The following is a 20,820-nucleotide window of genomic DNA, read 5'->3' as shown; positions in this document are numbered from 1 at the left end:
GTTTTTTTTGTTTTTTTTTTATAAAAGGTGCTTTATTTTTACAAAAATCGGGCTGCACGTCTATTTGACAGTGATATTAATGATGCTGATGTCTTCATATGGTTTGTCGGTTTTGGGGTTGACTTTTATGTTGGAGATCCTCTGGACCACCTCCATCCCTTTAGAGGTCCTTCCAAACACTGTGTGCTTATTGTCCAGCCAGGGCTAATTGGAGAGGAAAGAGAGAGAAAAAAATTATTATTTATTCAAATGTCATTCTCCCTACTGTGAGTGCTGTTTTAATTGGCGATTAATCTTCTGTTTGCATTAATTCAACTTTTTTTAAAACAATCATTAATTATTCAATGATTAATAAGGTAATTAGTTGTAAAAAAAAAAAACAACCATATTAACCATATTGATGGCCAAAAACATTCCACCAATAAGAGTAAAGAATAAGTGTAACAGAGTTATTGATTGTGTATGTGTTGAACTATTTTATAATTAATAATAATAATTCTTTACATTTATATAGCACTTTTCTGGGCATTCAAATTTAATGTATCAGTGTGCAACTTTATCTTTATATATATCAACTTTATTTTTATATATCTCTGCAAATATTCACATTTTTGAATGATTACTTCTATATTAGATGAAGCTTACTGGTAAGTGGTGCTATGGTGAGCAATTTTAAGAACAGGCCAGCAGGCAACACATGTGATCCTCGCGGGCACCATGTTGGTGACCCCTGAGATGAAGCCAATTATGATATCGGGATGATAAGGAGACCATGATGGACAGGGGCCAGTGGGAAAATTCGGCCAGGATTTTTAACAATAACAAAAAATCAGGACCTCGGTTTAATGTCTCATCTGAAAGATAGTGCTCAATGAGCAGTATGGAGGCCTCATTTATATACTGGAGCATTAGGACACACACAGAGACTTCAGGTTGAGCGCCATCTGCTGGTTTCACTGACAACAATTCTTTGATATTTAAATATAAATGGTGAAAAACTTTAAAGAATGGGGATAAATATATTCTAAAATACTATTCAAAAATTTGGAGTCAGTATTTTAAAAAACGATTTTAAATTTAAAATGCAATAAAAACACACATTAAACGGGAAAAACATGTAAAGATGTTACAAAAGATTCATGTAAAACAAAAGCTGTTATTTTTAAACATTTTCATAAATAAAACGATCATGATTTCCATAAATTATTATATTCCAAACAACTGAAAATAATACAAAACATTTGAGCAAGAAATCAGTTTTTGAATAATTTAAGAAGAATCAAGTGAACCTGAAGTACTGATGCTGACAATTTAGTTTTGCATTAACGGAAAAGCAATCTTAAACATTAAATTGGAAAGGAGTTCTCAACTGTAACAATATTTAATTCTTTGGTTTTACTGTATTTTCCAAAAAAACTAAATAAAAAATGCAGTCTTGGAAGTTATATCAGGCTCCGAACTGACTTTAATCTTCAGAACAGTGGCTTACATCTTAACTAATTCTTACATTCTATGAGAAGGCTAGTGTATGGAACTGACTATTATGGTCTTACGGTTGGGACGACAGTGATGAAGAACTGTGAGCCGTTGGTTCCTGGTCCTGCATTGGCCATGCTGAGGGTGTAGGGTCTGTCATGTCTCAGAGTGGAATGAAACTCATCCTCAAACTCTCCACCCCAGATGCTTTCCCCACCCATGCCAGTCCCTGTGGGGTCTCCAGTCTGGATCATGAAACCCTGCATGCAGAAACATAATTAAAAAAAACAACTCATTCACACAAATATCATTATTGATAAGTGGTGGAAATGTTTAGGGACTTCAGAATCCAATGCAAACGATTTTTGACCTACATTATTTCCCATTCCTTAGCTTTAAAAATAAGCTTTTTCAAGCTAAGGCTGGGCGATTAATCGAAAAATAATCGATTTGACAATCAGAACCTATAATCAATCTAATTTTCCCAGGTCAATTTTTAAAAATATTTTCCACACTGAGTAAGGAGTCATGTTGCACATCTGTCTGTTCCACCTCTGAATGAGCAAGTTTTAGCTTCTTGTACATTAATGTAGCATTGAAAAAAAAAAACTCTCATGAAGAAACTCGACAGAGCTCAGAGAAACATAAAACTTGCTACCAGGCTAGCGTTTCAGAAGTGTTATTACAGAAAAACACAAACAGCACGCTGAAGTAAAATTAAACGATGATTGTAAGCTGTGCCAGAGATGCCTTGAGACGACATATTTTCAATTACATTTAAATTATTATTTACATTAAAAGTTTTGGTCACAGACGATGCAAGAAATGCACCGTTTGAAGTTATTTACAGGGTATACAAGAGTTATTTAATTTAGAAAAGATACTGCTTGTTTTCTACTTTTAATATGAAAAGCACAGAAAATAATTTTATTGTTGCCAAAAGTTCCAATTTATTATTTTTTTTTTATTTTCATACAAGAAAAAGTGACTGTTGGTTTTAGGCAGTGTGTTGATGTTCAATAAATCACAGTAGATATGTGTGTTTTCTTCAATAATTTCAAAATCAAGTAATGCACCCTTCATTCAAATATGTATGTACAGTTGAAGTCTATTATATATCTATATATATAATCGTTTATTAATCATGATCGAGCTAAGATGTTTAATTAATCAAGATTAAGATTTTAGGCCAAATCGCCCAGCCCTATTTTAAGCTATAAATTTTACCTAGGCATGCCATTTTTTGGAACCGATACCAAAATTCTGCGTATCGACCGATTCAGATGCGATCCTGTGCAGTTTTTTAAAGTTTTTTGTTAACATAATAAAGTTTCTATAGTTCTGGTGATAAACATAAATAATATCTTCTTTAGTAAAATATAACAAACCTATAGGCCTATGGTATATGACAGATGGCACAATCTAACTAAAAATGATGCTTACTATAAACTATGGGCTACATTATTTGAGCATTTATTATGACGTTGATGTGATTTGTTGTGGTCCAGCTTATGTTTCTTTTTTATTATTAAGATTTTTCTTTGAAAAATTTGCAATAAGCTACCCTAATCATTGGTAAAATAACTAGAATTTTTTGCAGCCTGATAGTTTCCTGCAGGTTTAAAGCAGACTAAACTAAACTTTAAGGCCATGTTTATTTACTTAATAGACATTCCTTCGCATGTACTCGCCGTAAGTGAGACGAAGAAACTGAAAGCATGTATGAAAAATATATTTTTTGAAACTAATTTCATTTTTTTTTTTTTTTAATGTATTTATGTTGGTCAGTTATCTACAAAATAAACAAAAATATTTGAGGTAAAGTTTAAAACAAGGTCCGCTTTTAGGCCTATGCTTCAGTGTACAAACTGACAAATAGGTCTGTTAAATAAAATATCATTATATATATATATATATATATATATATATATATATATATATATATATATATATATATATATATATATATATATATATATATATATATATATAAAATTACGATTAAATATTCACAGTTTTAGAGTAGTCTATATAAGGCTAAGTAATTTCCTGTTAAAGACTGTTCTTATGCGCCGGGCTCTCAGTTTCACTTTTAGCCTATTGATTTAATCAACTACTTTGACCACAATGGGCCAGGCTTTACAATCTATTGGCACCACTTAAAGCAGGGGTTTTCAAAATTTTTCAGCTGAGGGCCCCTTTGTGTAGGGCGAATTCTTTTGTGAACCTCCAAAAAATAAAAATGACGCCACCCCCTCAAATTAATAACTGTACTTAAATTTTTTTTAAATTGTATTATTCAATACAGTTATATTATTATATATTATTCAATAAATTTATATTATTCATTATCTGGATTAATTTTTGTAAGATGTCAGTTGAGTTGACATGGTTTTAGTGCTTCAATCTATTGATCAAATCTTCATGCGCAGTGTTCATTGTGGTCTGCTCTCACTTGATTCCATCAAGCCATATTTTGTGTACGAGTAGCCACTTTACAGTTTTTTTATGCCATTTTTATGCTTTTTTTCTGCCCATGCACAGCTAGACTCTTCTGTGTTTACCCTTACAGCTGAGAGTCTAAATGTATCTAAAGATTTAAAGCTTTAAAGAGTTTTGTCATTCATCAGCCTGTTAACAGTTAACTGTACTGTTGTAACTAGCAATACTACAATGGAGGCTGTAGTGGTTCAGTGTGTTTTGTTTATTTTTATTCCTTTTTTTTGTGCACATCATAATTTACTCAGGTCGACAATCCTTACTTACACTGATAAAAATAATTTCCTAAATGCAATCTAGAATTGGGTATTCAAGTTCAAAGAGCCACAAGTTTTACTTTGCATAATTTTAGAAGCTTTGCTGACTTTAAACTGTTCATACCAGTTTGTTCTATTAATAATAATACTGAACATTACATTTAAATTAGTTACACAAATAAATATGGGAAAAAGTGGAACATCTTGAAAAAAATGCATTTATATTCAGAGTATTAAAATTTGATCAGATATGTTGAGCTCCATTAAATACAGAGCACTAATACATTTTAATATTTAATAATTAATTAGCCTTATAACATAACACAAACAGATACATTATAATTTTTATAGGCTATAGTGGTTTTACTTAGGGTGTATACAATTTAGTTTTTTTTTTATCATCCAGTTATGAACCAATGTGAGTAAGAGGTCCACTGCAGAGCTCATCTAGCTGTCATTAGTGTAACAGGAGTGAAACTCTGAGAACTCGCTGATGTGATGACAGCTCCATTCATTGATATGGCAGCACTTTTTGCTTTACAATTTTAATATGTTTGTTTGCCATGCTGCAAAGAGGACCGTCTGATATTTGTACAATGCAAAGTGTAAAGCCTGTCACACTGTGGACGAGGTGCAATTTTGTGCCGTGTCTTTAAAATGCTATTTGTTCCTTATGAGTGAAGCCTGCGCAGAGAGGCGCGCACTCCGCAGCACCCAGCTGATCGGTTACTTAGGAACGCAAGCCATATACAGGGAAGTGATTTCAGCCACCGATAATGTTCTTATTGATCATGTATTTTAACTGAAATATAGTCAGTTAAATAGACCTGAGCATTCATTTAGTTGTTTAGCATAAAAGAGGTAAGCGTAAGTGATAGGTAAACGCCGTCAGGTGCAGCAGACAAGCGCCATAAATCACAGGAAGTGCCCGGCCAGAAGCGCTTATTCAATAAAAGTCCCCGTGCACAGAGGCGGGCCGCTGCGCTTCTTTTCCTGTGTCACGAAAGTGTCAACTGCATTTAAATGACATAAGCATAAAGCTTAATTTTTGCAGTACTTTTGAGCTCAAATTATAATAAAAAATATGTTAACCTTCAAAATGATACGGGACACAAAGTTCATCCATGTTTGCCCATTAATTACCCCTCATCTAAAAATTTTTTTCGGCCCCCAGTTTGAAAACCCCTGACTTAAAGTATTTCCCTCGGAAAAATAAACTCAGTCGGAAGAATTAGAGAACATAAACTTATTGTAAGAATAATCTTACGGAGCAGAGCATGTCACGTCTACGCAGCCAGTGCCTGAATGAAGCACATAACTGACAGCGAGCAACCCTTCGATATACGGACACTTCCAAAACAGCAGCACAAGGGGGAGAAATCAGTGCGTTGAAGATCTGTCCAGTGTATTACTAAGCCTTTTCTCATTTAAACTTTGTGTGTGAAGAGCAAATAATAACTCTCTCTACTCCAGTGTTGTGAATGCAATCTGCTGGTCTAACATACACAGCGCAACATGATTTCAAAACAGCAATGATCTCCATGTAGCAGGTCAAAATGAAGCCATTTAATGAAAAACTAAATGCATTTCTTCACTGATTACTTATCTTAAAGGGGTGGTCTAGAATGTAATTTTAAGGCTTGGTTGTGTTTATAAGATGCAAAGCAATGTGTGCTTATGTTTCACTTGAAGGAAATCGCGTAATTTTTTCATATATCTCACTTTGATTATACACAGCTACTCAGCTAACATGAAAACGACTGTCATATTTCCTAGTTCCTCTAAAAGGCCCACCTTGACACTGATTGGTCATCGTCATAATGTGCTGCTATTGGCGGATCGGCTCCACGTCACGCCCGTAAATGCACATGCTTTTCTGCTGTGTAAACATGCAGTCAACCTCGCGCCCGCTCTCTAAAATAACATCTGACAAGTGTCTGTTACTAACGAGTGAAAATGGGGTCCGGCTCCTTTAACAGCATCTGTGTGTGCGTCTATGTGTGTGTGTGGTGTGAACTTTCTGTAACAAGCGCATGTGCGCGGGACTTTCTTTTTTCTCTGATGCTTGGATTAAGTTATTTTCTCTAATATATCGTGACAGAAGAATAAAGCACAAGATGTGAGATGCTACCTGTTGAGCCTTGATTTATTATTCTGCTGCAACCACGAGTCAGGTAGGCTAATCTGTATTTTTTTTAACTCTATACGTTATGACGTCTTTCACGAGTATCCGGAATATGCAGGTGTAAGTAATATGAATCATCCACATATCTTTTGTGACTTCATTATCTGAGAAATAATGTGTGAAACACATGAAAAAGCTGCCTGAAGACAATCAGTGCAGTCGCGCACACACATAAGAGACTGTGCTGGTGGAGTGAGTGTGTGTGTTTACAGGAGTTTGGAATAATGTGAGTTTGTAGCTAAATCGTTTGCCCGCAAAGCAGCATTTTGCATTGTTTACATCATTGCTACAGCATACCGTTAACGCTAGACACTGTACATGTCATGATCAATTTTAACAAATAAAAACATTTACTTGTAGATCACAACTTCTGCTTTGAGGAGAATTTAGCCAAATCCAGCACTGAACTGGGAGAGATTCTGGAGCTGTTTTGTCAAATCATGCTTGCTGATTAGTTTATAATTTTTAAATTTTGTCTTTGTGTTGTGTCCTTTGGAAGCCCAAATACGCATTTAGACGCATTTTTAGCTTCATCTCTGCTATAACGTTACAGCACTTCTGGCTACGGCCCTTACCTGCATGCGCAGTGTGGGATGCGCAGTAAATGAACTTGTGATGTCACAGGGGGCGGAAGTATTTTTTGTAGTCCCCAAAATTCGTTCATTGTAGGCTTTGCTAAGCTAACTCTGTAAAAATCAAGGTCTCTCTTAGCATTGAATTTAGAACTTTTTACATTCAGAGATGTTGTTTATGTTCACACAGCTACATTACACATCAACTAAAGTTTAAAATATGAGATCGTAGTGGACCACCCCTTTAAGAGGAACAAATAGTCTTGGAGAAAATTTTTCGAGTTGTCATAAATATGACATGCAGTTTGAATTGTGAATAAATGAAGAATGATTGACAGGTGCAGCGGCGGGAAGCGCTGAACTGAAAATGAATTTAACCACTTGAATATTCATCTGTACTTCACATTGAACTATAAAATGGCTTTAAAACATTTCGGATGTAGGCCTACATGACAACTTTCTTGTGCCTTATAATAGGCTACCTTCATGGCTTTTGTTTGCTTATAAATTAAATAGACTATAGCACAAGCGCAAGATCGGATTAGGATCGGTACCAGCTTGCTGATACCCGATCCAGCAAAAATATGCAGTATCGAACAGATATCTGATCCAAGTATCGGGATCAGTGCATCCCAAATTTTACCCAAAAAGGTTGCCAAAAAAATGAAGTTTCTATTTTTTTTTATATGATTGGAATACATGTGTGATTGTACTGCCATCTTAAAAAAATATATTAACAGTTAAAATCAGTTTGAACAAGCTCAGAATGTAACATAAAAAAACAGGTTACATAAAATTATAAAGAACCAACTGTTCTCATTCTCATATGCTTTGAAATTTGCATTGTTTTATTCGATGTTTGACGTAATCTCAACAAACACAAAAAGATGAGAGTAGCCACTCCCCTCTAAAAAACAGCTCTGCCAGTGAGAGTGGTTTAACTCAAGTGCATCAAATAAAAAGCAAATTTAAAGCATCTTGAAGGGGGCAGGGCATGTCAGATACTAGAGAGCATTTGACTGATAAAGATTTAATAAGAAACTTAATTATGACTATTAAACAATGATTACGTCTTATAAACGCAAATTTTATCACTTACTGATATGCTTTTAACAACATACCGATATTATATATATACACTTGTCTATCATCATATTAATGCCACCCGGTCTGCATTCTGTAGAGATCCTAATGTCGCGCCAGCTTTAAAATTGATAAATTTGTCCATCTTTGTTCACATTAAGTGAATTCAGCAGCATACATACATCCATCTATTTTTTTCTGTTTCTAGCTTGCACCCTTAAAGTCATATTTGCATACATAATCGATTATGAACTTTTGAGAATCAATTCAGAATCTTTATGAGAAACCATAGATTCATCATGATCCATTCGCTTAGCCCTAGTGTTGATCACTACCTCCTACCTTGATGACTCGGTGAAAAATGTGGCCGTTGTAATAACCGTTCCTGCTGTGAACACAGAAGTTCTCCACAGTTTTGGGGCATCTGATGTGAAAGAAAGAAAAAATAATATACATAATACATAATATAAGATTTCATATGAGATTCAGTGATTTCCTGAAGATAAATACCAAAACATAGCAAAACTGGAATAACTACAGCAGTCGCGATCGTCTGATCTCATATTAAGCAAGAGACTGCGATGACATATGATGACATGTGCAGGTGCTGTTCCAATTCTTAGGGGTAATATTTGAAGCCCTTCCCCTTAACCCTCGGTTTTAAGGGCCAAGGGGAATAGGTAGGGGTGCAAAAATATAGTTGGGATTGGTCCTTACTTACAATCACTTAACATCTTAAAAAACAAAAACAAAAAAACCCTCATATATACTCAAAACCCTCAAACATACTCATATATATATATACATACTCGACAGGAAAGAGTTTGATGTGAATGTCACCCATAGTGGTGTGAATGATGGCACTGTCTGACACTCTTTTTGGTCCTTCCGCCTGTGTGGCTGCCATCACTTCCTCTTTAGACGGCTTCTCGTTGAAAATATCACGGTCAGAATCAGCACTCTTTGTGTCCTCGGGCTCTCTTTTTGTAAACTGCTCAAAAACACAACACAGTATTAGATTCTCTATCAGAAAGAAAAAGAGGAGATGTGCTCAGGGGTGGATTTTGCACCATGTAAAAGCGGTTCTTCTTAAAGGCAGTGCAGAAGATGGTGGGGTCTGGGTCAGAGCTCTGGAGTGCTGGGTTTTCAGAGGCTTTCATCTCAATTGTTGGTGCCGCTTGCATGGCCTTTGCGACTCCCTGAAACAGACTCAACTGCACCACACGGATGTTCTCCTGCTTGCCCAGTATGCGCACACACCTAGACAGCCAGAAAAATTTACAACAGACACACAGACAAAAGAGAGATGGTTTCAGAATGGCTGATGTAGGCCATTTAATGTAGGCCATAGTTGTGGCTTAGAGCAGGGGTGTCAAACTCTATTCCTGGAGGACAGCAGCTCTGCAGAGTCTAGTTCCAGCGCTGCTTCAACACACCAATCTGTTGGTGTAAAACCAGTCTAAAGCACTCAATTACATTGATCAGGTGTGTTTAATTAGGGTTGGAACTAAACTGTGCAGAGCTGCGGCCTTCTAGAAACTGTGTTTGACACCTGTGGCTTAGGCCCCATTTACACTAATATGTTTTAGTTTGAAAACGCATAAGTTTTGCTACGGTTAGGCGCTCCATCCACACTACGCCAAAGATTTCGGGCGCCTAAAACTGAGCGTTTCGAAAATGCTGGAGAGGCCGTTTTCATTTAAAAACATTGCTGCTCCGTCTCAGTGTGAATGGGGAAAAACAGAGACATCTGAAATCGGAAGTAGGGCTGCAGGCATTCCCCTAACTGAAATGGGTTTTTCCTTAATATTAAGTAACCTACACACAGTTCAGTCCTGCATCCTTTCCTTGTAAGTTCAGACTTCGCAAGTTTGATATGGAAAACCAACTCTTGAGGATCTTCAAAGGGAACAGTGTACTTTATAACCTCATTCACATCACCCTGGCTATGTTGTTTCACTTTATTAACAATAAAATGAAAACATGATTTAAGGAACTGCTATTTTTCTTTTGATATTAGCAACTTCACACACAGCAGAAATGTTGAGGCGTCGTGTAGCTGCATATTTATGAGCGTCAACTTCACTGAATGCTTATTTATGACAAAACAGAGCCTATAACATCACTGGCTCCTTTCATTCTCATTGAATATACAAAACTTTTTTGTTGAATATCAGTTTTAATAATCAATAATGACCATTAAAAATTATAATGTACAATAAGTTTATACATTATAGGAAATAAAGGCAAGCAATTAGTCAATATACCGAATGTACATGGTTACATTAATTATTAACTTATCTTTACGATCAGCCAAAACACGTTACCTGAGAACAAGTAATAGATTCAAAAGAGAAAAGTCAGAGAATATGTTGTTAGATATAGACAACAAGATGAATTAAATCTCATGTTTAACAAATATAGTGAGATTAGATCCAGCTGTAGATTCTTGATAAACAGTCTGATGAGCACAGCTCTTATCTGGGTAGATGACTGCCTGGAGCTCAGACGTCCACATTCGCTGCAGTGCATGCCAGTGTGTGTGTGTGTGTGGTTTTCAGTGGTGTGGTGTAGACAGAAACGCTACGTGAAACGCTAGTGTGGACGCAGATCGTTTTCATTTTAAATCGCTGTTTAAAAACTAAAACATACTAGTGTAAATGTGGACTTAGAGTCACTTTGAATCTAATACATTATGCCTCTATAAAGTGACCTGTCCGAATAAAGCTATATATTGTAAATAAAATATTTTTTAATGTGGCAAGAAACAGTTAATGTATTTTTTACAATCCTACTTTCACAAAATGTAAATATACTATACTTTTTTTTTTTTTTTTTTTTTTTTACATTTTTTGTGCTTTTTGAAAAAAAAAAGTCTTTACTACCATTAATAAATATTTCAGCATAATTTGAAACACAATGTACATCCTTTCTGCATGTGTGTTTGTAGAAAGTGTAACCCTGTGTAAGTTTTGTATCAATTTATTATAATTTTAGTTAAAGGGCACCTATGATAAAAAACACCTTTTTTACGCTGTTTGGACAAAAACTGTGTGTAGGTACTATGTGTTCACACTCGTATTGGGGTGATATAAAGACAATAAATCTTTTTCAATTTCCTGACATTAAAATAGCATCCAAAACCCTGAAAGTTCTTACTGTAATATTTCTCAAAAACATTACGTGAGATCTGCTTCCTTCATGTCTGTCTGTTGTCTGATGCCGAGGCCGGAGATTGAGGCACACTGACAGGCACGTGGTAACGGTGGGCGGGGATGACTAGCATTAAAGGCATAGTCTACAAAAACAGCTACAAGATGCTCAGAGCTAAAACTGACATTCTTCTGAAAGGTATAATAAATATTCTGATGGGTTTTTTGAGCTCAAACTTTACAGATACATTCTGGAGACACCAAAAGCTTATATTAAATCTGGAATTAATTTATCAAGTTAAACTAAATTTAAAAATGCTGTCTTCACTGAATGTGACTGAAATGTTTGTTTTCAGTTAACATTAATTCCTTCTATGACATAAGCATGTTATTTTTTTGGGTTGAATTTTAGCTAACTATAACCCTATGGTATAACCAAGTAAAAATTAAGAAAATTTTCCTTACTTCCTAGATAAAAGGTTAAATAACTTACTATTAAAATATTACTATTATTCAATTCAATTCTAGTTACCTTCATTTATATAGTGTTTTTACAAAGTAGATTGTGTCAAAGCAGCTTAACATAGAAGTTCTAGTAAATTAAAGCTGTCAGTCCAATTTTCAGAGTTTCAGTTCAGTCTAACCTTCACTGCTGAAAGTTCAAACATGAAAGACCAAATTCATCGATGCACTGAAATATGTTTTTTTAAAAGCTGTTTTTTCCACATGTTAAACAATATATTCATTTAGTTTTTTGTTAGGTTTAGTCACACCACATGACAACCTAAACTGTATTTAACTATATCATCTGGTCAAATTATCTGATAATTTAAGAAACTAATTTCGTTGAAGTGATCATGAAGGTTGAGAGTAATCTAGATCTTCACTTTACTGTATATATTAATCATCAGCTGGTAAAATATTTTATAAAGAACACTTATATAGATACTCAAAACACTTTACACATTGGGGGGAAACTCCTCATACACCACCAGTGTGTAGAACCCACCCGGATGAAGCGACAGCAGCCATATTGCGCCAGACCGCAGACCACACACCACAGACTAGCTGATTGGTGAAGATGACACAATGAGATGAAGTCAATTATGATATGGGGATGGTTAGGAGGCCATGATGGACAGGGGCCAGGGGGCAAATTTGGCCAGGAATGCCCAGATAACTTCTACTGTTTTTCAAAGAAAATCCTGGCATATTTAAACTCTGCGTGCCCGGTACCGGAGCAAAATGACGTCATCGGGAGAATAACTATAGGTTTAAGAGCTCTGTCTGCATCAATAACACCATATGACCTACTGGGTGAAAGCTTAGAATTATTTTCAACTGATGCACATAACTTTAATAATTGTTGCACGGTAACAAAGTTATTTACACTTAATTTACACTCGATGTATAATATCTCAACCCTCCCGATTATGTACTTTGTTTAGTATGCATATTTTTTACATCGCTAATATTAGACACACAATGGCAAGTAATACGTCAAATTAAAGCTCTCATTCCCGATAATAAGGATCCATTGTTATTTTTATTGATTTACAATCACATATCTAACAGTCTTTGAATGAATCATAAAGTATAAACTCGTTTTTTGTAAACATACAAGGGAAATTATTGATCATTTGCTCCGTGAGCTGCCGGAGCTAGCACAGATAGCCAAACAAGCTACATCATCTTTTACCTTAGGTTTTCCTCAGCAAAATAAGTCAATTTTCAGCGTTTTCTGAGGAAGTGTGCATCAGTAAATCCCTGCTGTGTCTTGTAAGTGCAAAACGCAACAAATTAGGGTCATGATATTCCAAAAATAGGGAAAATATGATAGCTTCGACCTATCCAGATGAATTACATATCACTGGAAAGGTGAGATTCTCAGCTTTACGCTGATGTATCGCGAGCCGATCAGCCAATCAGTGACTAAGATATTGCATGACAAACAGAAGGAGCAAAAAAGTTGTGATTTTCCACCCTTTGGTTGAACTAACATAATTATTGCATACTACATGATAAAAACAAAATTATTTTTTCTAGTGTCTACTGATACATGCTGGTAACAATCAAAACAGTCTGCAGTTTGATGGAGCATACAGGGCCTGAGTTATACACTTTCTAAATCAGGCTTTAGAACAAAAAAAAACTAAAAGTGGTTATTGTTGAGGTGGTTCATCATAGGACAGGCAACATATATAATAATATTTATCACTTTCAGCAGTTCTTTTTGTAATTTCAAAGGGTTTTCTGTAAAATTACATTGAGATTTTGCATTTATTATAGTGTATGAGGGTATGGGAAGACTTCAAAAATAGGTAGGCAGAAATAAAATAAAAAATGGCATTTTTCCTCCTTGCAGTTGGAATGGAATTATTCTCACATAAATTGTTATAATGAAAAAAATCCTTTTTCCTGTGTTTGCTGATACCTGCTGGAAAGAAATAAAATTGTTTCCAGGGTGCTGCAATTCTCCAATACTGAGGTGCACATTTCCAAACTTATATATACAACAATTGTTTTCAATTTCAACTGTATTTTATGAAAAAGGGTTTCCTTCCAAATATACCAAACTTTTGTATTAACACCACTGCATGTGGGTATGGGAAGCTTTTTAAATCGGAAGGCCAAATTCAGGAGGAATTACCCCAAATAGCCCCAGAGCCTAACTGGTTAACAACCACAGAGAGTCCTTAGTTTAACGTCTCATCCAAAAGATGGAGCTCACTGAACAGTATAGAGTCCTCTCCACTATACTGGGGCATTAGGGCCCACACAGACGGCAAGTTAAACACCCCCTGCTGATCTCACAAACACCACTTCCGGCAGCAATCTAGCTTTCCCATGTGGTCTTCCATCTAGGTACTGACTGGGCGCAGCCCTGCTTAGCTTCAGTGGGCAACCATGTTAGAGTTACAGAGAGCTAGCTGCCGACAGTTCCACTTTGGCAGAAATGACTTAATGTACCTTCCCCCACACCCCTAAATGAATTTTGCTTTAGAAATAAAAAATGTGTGTATATGTTGTGTATTCTCTACCTGTTAGTCTCTACGTTGATGACTTTAATGCCTAGCATGGTGCCGTAAAGCACAAAGTGTCCAGTCTCATCAAAGATGATGTTGGTCAATCGTATGCCGTCCACCTTCTCCAGCTCTCTCTCCACTGCCATTCTGCGACCAAACTCCATATCAGGCAACTGCTGTCTCATCTGCTGGAGCTCTGTAAACATCTGCAATTACACACAGACCACAGATTATACCACAAGCTCATACACTGTGCACATGTTAACCTTTGAAAATTATAAATAATCATAAAACACAAACTTACTGTTAGTGATTCGTCAAACACCCGCATCAACTTCCCAGTGAGAAAGCGGAAAATCCTCACTTTGCGGTCAACGGCAATGGTGGCCATTTTCTTGCCATCTTGAGAGAAAGCCAGGCTGGTGGGATACGTTCCACATTTGGCAAACTCATACAAGTCTGTGTCGGTCTTAAACTCCCAGTCCACCTGCCGCGGAAATTTGAATTCGCTCGGGAGCCCCGTCCAGTATTCTAGCATTCCCGCTTTATCGGCAGATACGATGACACGATATTTGGGATTGAGGCGGATCTGAGAGAGTGGTGTGGTGTGCATCTTTTCGAATACGTGCAGGGGCTGATTACTGCCACGTCCATCATACACAAAAATCTTTCCAGTGGATTTCTCAGAGCAGGCGATTGTTGAAATGGCGTCTCCTGGATTATAAATCCACTCACACTGGCCTGGATGGAAGCTGGAGAACAACAACAACAAAAAGTAGAAAGAAAAAAGTATTGAACACGTCATGTTTTTTTCAGGGTATGATATTTCTAAAGGACCTGTGAACATGGAATTAAACCAGATTTTGGTAAAAACCCAAACAATACAAACATAACAATAAAACAATTAAAATATATATATATTTTTTTTAAATCTGAAAAATTAGTTCTTGTGCAATAACAATGAAATGACACAGGGAGAAAGTATTGAACTACTAAAACGTATTAAATACTTTTATATTAAGGCTTTTTTGGTGATGGCAGCTTAAAGATGCCTCTCATATGGAGAATGAAGTCACATGAATTCCAGGTGTGAGTTTATCATAGACTTCAACAGAGTGTAAAAATCTTGATGGTTCTGTGGGTCTCGTCTATCAAATCGAAGCTTTATTTTGTATTTTATATTGGATTCAAGTCAGGTGTTCGGCTGGCCCATTTTACAGCTACATTTTCTTTCTTTGAAAGCATCTGAGAGTCTGCTTGGCTGTGTTTTGTATCATTGTCTTGCTGAAATGTCTGTCCTGATTTCATCTTCATCATCCTGATAATGTAGATGTTTGACTGAAGCAGCTAATTTTAATTTACATTAAGGGGCAGAGGGTTAAGGAATAATGCTAAGAGATTTCAGCTGCTATCTGGGCTTTCACTGCCTTTCTACATCTCCCGTTCTTCATGTGTTCAATACTTTTTCCCTGCTCCATTTCATTTTAATATGCATCACGTAATTTGCAAACTAATTCTATTTGTTTTCTTTGCATATAGATATATTTGGTTGTTACTAGGGATGCACCTATATGGATTTTATGGCCGATACCGATAATTCTTCAGACTTGGAGGCCGATAGCCGATATATATATAGGCCGATAATTATAAATATTTCAAAATGTTTTATTTTTATACAGAAAACTTAATAAAAGCAGAAACTCTGCTCTTTTAAACTGAATAGCCTATACTCAAAGCAAAAAAGCTATGATTTCAAAATTATATATTCAATTATATATAATCTATATACACGATTTCACACAAATCAGCATGCAAAAATGCATTATTTCATTTTCTTCATAGCAAATTAACATGCAAATTGACTGTTGCATAAAATTAAAAAGGTTAAATAACAAAATGGGATTTAATTAACAAGCAATTTAAATATATTTTAAATAAGATGAAAATTAAAGAGCTAAGGACTAAAGCCAGCTCAAATGTTCTTGAATAAAACGGGTTACAGTAATGTACATGTGTAAAAATATGTCATGTCCGAAAAAGCCTTTTTTTAGAGGTGTTTTGACAGTTCAGAGCCACAGTACAAGTGATAACGGTCTAATCTGAAGGTCTAATCGCTGTTTTAAGTTATCCAGAGCTGTATGAATGTACAAATCTTGAATATCACGATATTATTTATGATAAACTGCTGTGAGGGTGCAGATTTGCCCTCGGATTTTGATACAAACCTGATCATTGAGCTTAGATGACTTTTTACTATTAAATATTACAATTTTAATAACACAGCAACACTTTCGCACAATCGATACCCAGCTGATTCAGTCGTTTCATAAGAGGACCCCGCTTCTTCTCTTCTTTTTTCCTTGTCAACATAAAGGCCGTGAGGTGCGCCTTGTTTTCGGCCCCTTGTTCAATATTTAACTTGCGGGATGATAACGTATAGCCCGTGCCTACAGACACATTTGCCAAAGAAGCAAAATGGAAGAAGAATATTGCTGTTTAATACAGACGTGTTGATGCTAACCAGCGCTGATGTTGACCTGGATCTGCGTAATAAACGCAACAAATAGGCTTTACTTTTTATCTTACAGCTTATAAAGCATGTATGCACATTAATGCAATATCATATTTAAACAACAAAACTCTTTACAAAAAGTCAACATATGCGCACGTTTTTTGTTGTCTTTTCATCACGCAGCGCGCGCACTTGAACCGCGAGGGAGAGAGAAGAAACCATGTCAGGACACATTCTTTAAAATAATGATTTCTATTAAAAATGTAAAAGGTTTTGTGATTTATAATAATAACAGCGGGGCATTAAATAAAGGCATATTTTCCGTGGAGCGGGCAATTTGAGGAAGTCTGCGACTTTTATTTGACGGAAAAAAAAATATGATTGGAAAAAAACAGCCTATGCCGGTTGTTAAAAAGAATCAGTCAGTATTTTCGTTTTGTAATATAAATTAATTATTTAAGTGAAAATAATTTAGGGCAGTCCTATTTATTTTATTCATTTTATTTAGTTTATTCTGCTCTTCTGTGCTAAACACTGCAGGTGCGTGAAAATGCTCTGTTGTCTTGTTCTATTAATATGCTAGCATGTAAAAATAAATTATTTTTACATTATAAGTATTTTAAAATGCAATATTTAATGTGTCGGACACAAAATAGACACGTCAATTTGTTTAATATAAAATGAATAGTAATCTGACCAGTTAACCGTTAATAACGCGGTTGTCGGTTAGCAAAATTAACCGAAATGAGCATCCCTAGAAGCAACGCGTTGATAATAACAAATAATTATATTAGATTAAAAACCTTCCGTAAAGTTTTTGTTAAGCGCGTCACGTGTGTAGGTCAGTTTGGGATGTGTATGTGTGTGTGAAGCGAAGAGGGAGAGACAGAAAAGAGGAGCGCTTTTTTCCAAGTGGTGCTCGCTGCAGAGCCATTTGAGGAGAGCTGAGCTCCAGCAAGGGGGAGCTTAAGCTTGAGCTCCACCTTTTTTGCACTTCTTCTACGAGTGAAGTCACTGGGGGTAGGGTTAGGGGTGGGGTTGTTGTACGCATTAAAACAGCTTACAGGAGGAGGAGCGACAGCTCATGCTCCCCCTCGCTGGAGCTCAGCTCTCCTCAAATGGCTCTGCAGCGAGCACCCTCTCCTTTTTTCGGGTCCTCTTTAATTCACCGGCTGCAACTGAAAGAATTAACTCCAAAACTAATGTTATTCGACCCTGGAGTAATAAGTAAATCTCCCTGCTATCTCTAACACAACAAATAGACAGAGCAGGAAAGGCTTTCATATGTAATATATTTTCCTGAGGCGATTTGAAGCAAAATACACAATGGCACTCAATCAAACATATCTACAATGATAAGGATAATGGTTACTTACTGAGTTATTAACGCACAGCAATACCACGTGAGAAAAGGACTGACTTTGAAGGAATAATCAGTGTGAGGAGAGATCCATGAACAAGTCTGAACATGTTCCGCCCACGCGTGCGCGTCAACAATTACGTAATTTATCGGCTTAAACATTTCGGCTTAATTTAGACATCGGATCGATAACGATAATCTTAAAAATAGCATTTATTGGCCGATAACGATATGGCCTCCGATATATCGTGCATCCCTAGATGTTACCAACATCCAGGGAAAATTTCAAGTCAACAGCACATTCAGAAATGTTTTCGAAGAAAAAAGGGTGACATGTTCATTACTTTTTTACTCATTTAAAAAAAAAATCATATCAACACAGAAAATTGTTAACATGATATTGTATAAAACAACTCATCATAAAAAGTAATACTTGATACAGTTTTTTTTTTTCAAATCAGCCAAATATAAGTGATAATAATGTATAAATAAACAAACAAATGCAAGATGCAATAAAAGTATCTATGTAAAGATTCCTAATCTAAACATACACACCTTGGGTCATTAAAGATTAATTTATATAAATTATAATAAATCATCAGGAGTTTAATGCCATTGCAGCAGTCAGTGATTCATCTTTTCGACCACTAAAAACCTAAATGTGTAATAATGACTGTAATAAATCTGTAATACATGGATTTAATGGCTAAAATAAAAATAGGAAATACACAACCAAATGTTTTTTCTAACATTTGTATTATTTTGTATCGAAAGAAATGGTAATTGTTTTGTAAATAATTCGGAGTTAAATGTGGTCTAGAACAAAGAAATAGCAAAAATACAAACTTACAAAAAACGTATTAATTTAAAACATATTTACACTCATCATCTTTCCATTTTGACAGGTAATAATCAAGGAGAAACCCCAGGGAGTTTCATTAAATACAGACAACAAATTTGGGGACAGATATGATCTTAAGATCTTACCCAAGTTTGAGCATGTTGATCATGTCAAAGTTGACTACATCAAAAACTTTCATCGCTTGATCATCACCAACAGAGCATAAAAGTGCTCCCTCCGCACTCACGGAAATGCACTCAATCACTCCTACACCACAAAGAGAAACAAAAAAAATATTTACACATACTATTTTTCCATATTTACTGAACGTGACTGCTGTTCTGCATTGTGAACTGCCAAGTGATTTCTAGGGTGCTGTTCAACAAACACAAACCCAAGTGGCTGCGGAAGTGCTTGACAAACTCCACTCCTTCATCCTCTTTCTTCTTCCAGAATTTGACATGTCCATCTTGACTTGCTGTGAGGATAAAATCAGTTCTGGAATGGGGGGAAATTATTAAAGCTGTATAGAAGTGTCTTGAAAAATATCTAGTAAAATATTATTTATTGTCATCATGGCCAAAATAAAATAAATCAGTTATTAAAAATGAGTTATATAAACTATTATGTTCAAAAATGTGTTCGAAAAAATCTTCTCTAAGTTAATCAGAAGTTGGAGCTAATAATACAGCGGGGCTAATAATTCTGACTTTAACTGTATATACACATATTTTTATATAAAAATAATTAAATACTTTCTCAAAATATGCATGTATCTATATTTACACATAATAAGTATACATAGCACATCCATTTAAATTTTTAATACAAACTTTTATTTTGGATGTGATTAATTTGTTCCCAGCACTATATATAAATAATAATAATAATTTATAGTACAGTGTATTTAATACAGTACATTTTTAAATCATTTATAGTATAGATTTTTTTGAGACCAAGTTTGTACTATAATGAAATGCATCAGTAATGGTCAGTAAATACAATAACAAACAATTTTCATATATATATATATATATATATATATATATATATATATATATATATATATATATATATATATATATATATATATATATATATAAAAAAAACACACACACACACACAGACAAAATCACATTAAGATCTCAAATGCTTTAAAACTAATGTAGAAAACTAATATTTTCAAACGTATCATAATACTGTAGGTAATGTTTTTATAACATTGAAATAGTACAAATTAATTTAAAATACATTAAAAAAACTAAAGTTACTTTAAAAAGATGGTGGGTCTATGTAAAAATGTGGGAAATGCAAGGAGAAACCTAAATGAATGCAAAAAACTAAACCAATAACGTTCAAACCTAACCAGGTCATGGCAAAAATTGGTGAACACTTACTTGGAGCAAACAATGTGTGTTATAACATCTCTGTGCATGTAACTTCTTTCATACATGGAGGCAGATGGTAAATTATCCAGGTACAATCTCTCAAACTCAAGAACTGCAAAAGAAGACACGAGATCCATTTAAAAACAAATCTCAGTAAGAGCCAACCAACTAGTGATAAACTGTTATACGTATTTAGTTGTTTCAAGAATTAATTAACTGCCAGTCAAGACAAATTACAGGCAAATAAAGCCTAAATTTCATGCCTACAGCTCACTGTATTTTTATAAACAGCCAAGTAACAGTAACGTTAATCAAATCAACGTACATTACCTTTTTTCTTTTTGGTTTGTGTGGCCTCACTCGGCATAGGACCAACCCAATTGTCTTCGTCTTCATCTTCTTCCAGTTTTCGTTTATTCTCAGAACCATCACTGCTCACGTCGGTCGCCATTTTCAAATAAAAGTTTAT

The 20,820-nt window shown here is 35.2% G+C and overlaps 1 protein-coding gene across 2 annotated transcripts; it reads right to left on the bottom strand.

The window, feature by feature from the left end:
• Position 1: 1 nt before the first annotated feature.
• ppwd1 (peptidylprolyl isomerase domain and WD repeat containing 1) lies at positions 2-20,820 on the bottom strand. 2 transcript variants are annotated; one of them, XM_021479088.3, is made up of 11 exons: positions 20,682-20,820; positions 20,361-20,463; positions 19,358-19,461; positions 19,110-19,230; positions 14,555-15,002; positions 14,266-14,456; positions 9,143-9,332; positions 8,882-9,063; positions 8,415-8,496; positions 1,540-1,736; positions 2-204 (listed from the first exon to the last, which is right to left on the bottom strand). In XM_021479088.3, exons 1-10 carry the CDS (start codon positions 20,800-20,802, stop codon positions 1,542-1,544), a joined length of 1,737 nt encoding a protein of 578 aa, XP_021334763.1. In that variant the 5' UTR covers positions 20,803-20,820; the 3' UTR covers positions 2-204; positions 1,540-1,541.

Source organism: Danio rerio, chromosome 10 (genome assembly GCF_049306965.1).
Source record: "Danio rerio strain Tuebingen ecotype United States chromosome 10, GRCz12tu, whole genome shotgun sequence".
NCBI classification, from domain to species: domain Eukaryota; kingdom Metazoa; phylum Chordata; class Actinopteri; order Cypriniformes; family Danionidae; genus Danio; species Danio rerio.
This window is presented reverse-complemented; position numbering and strand designations above follow the sequence as displayed.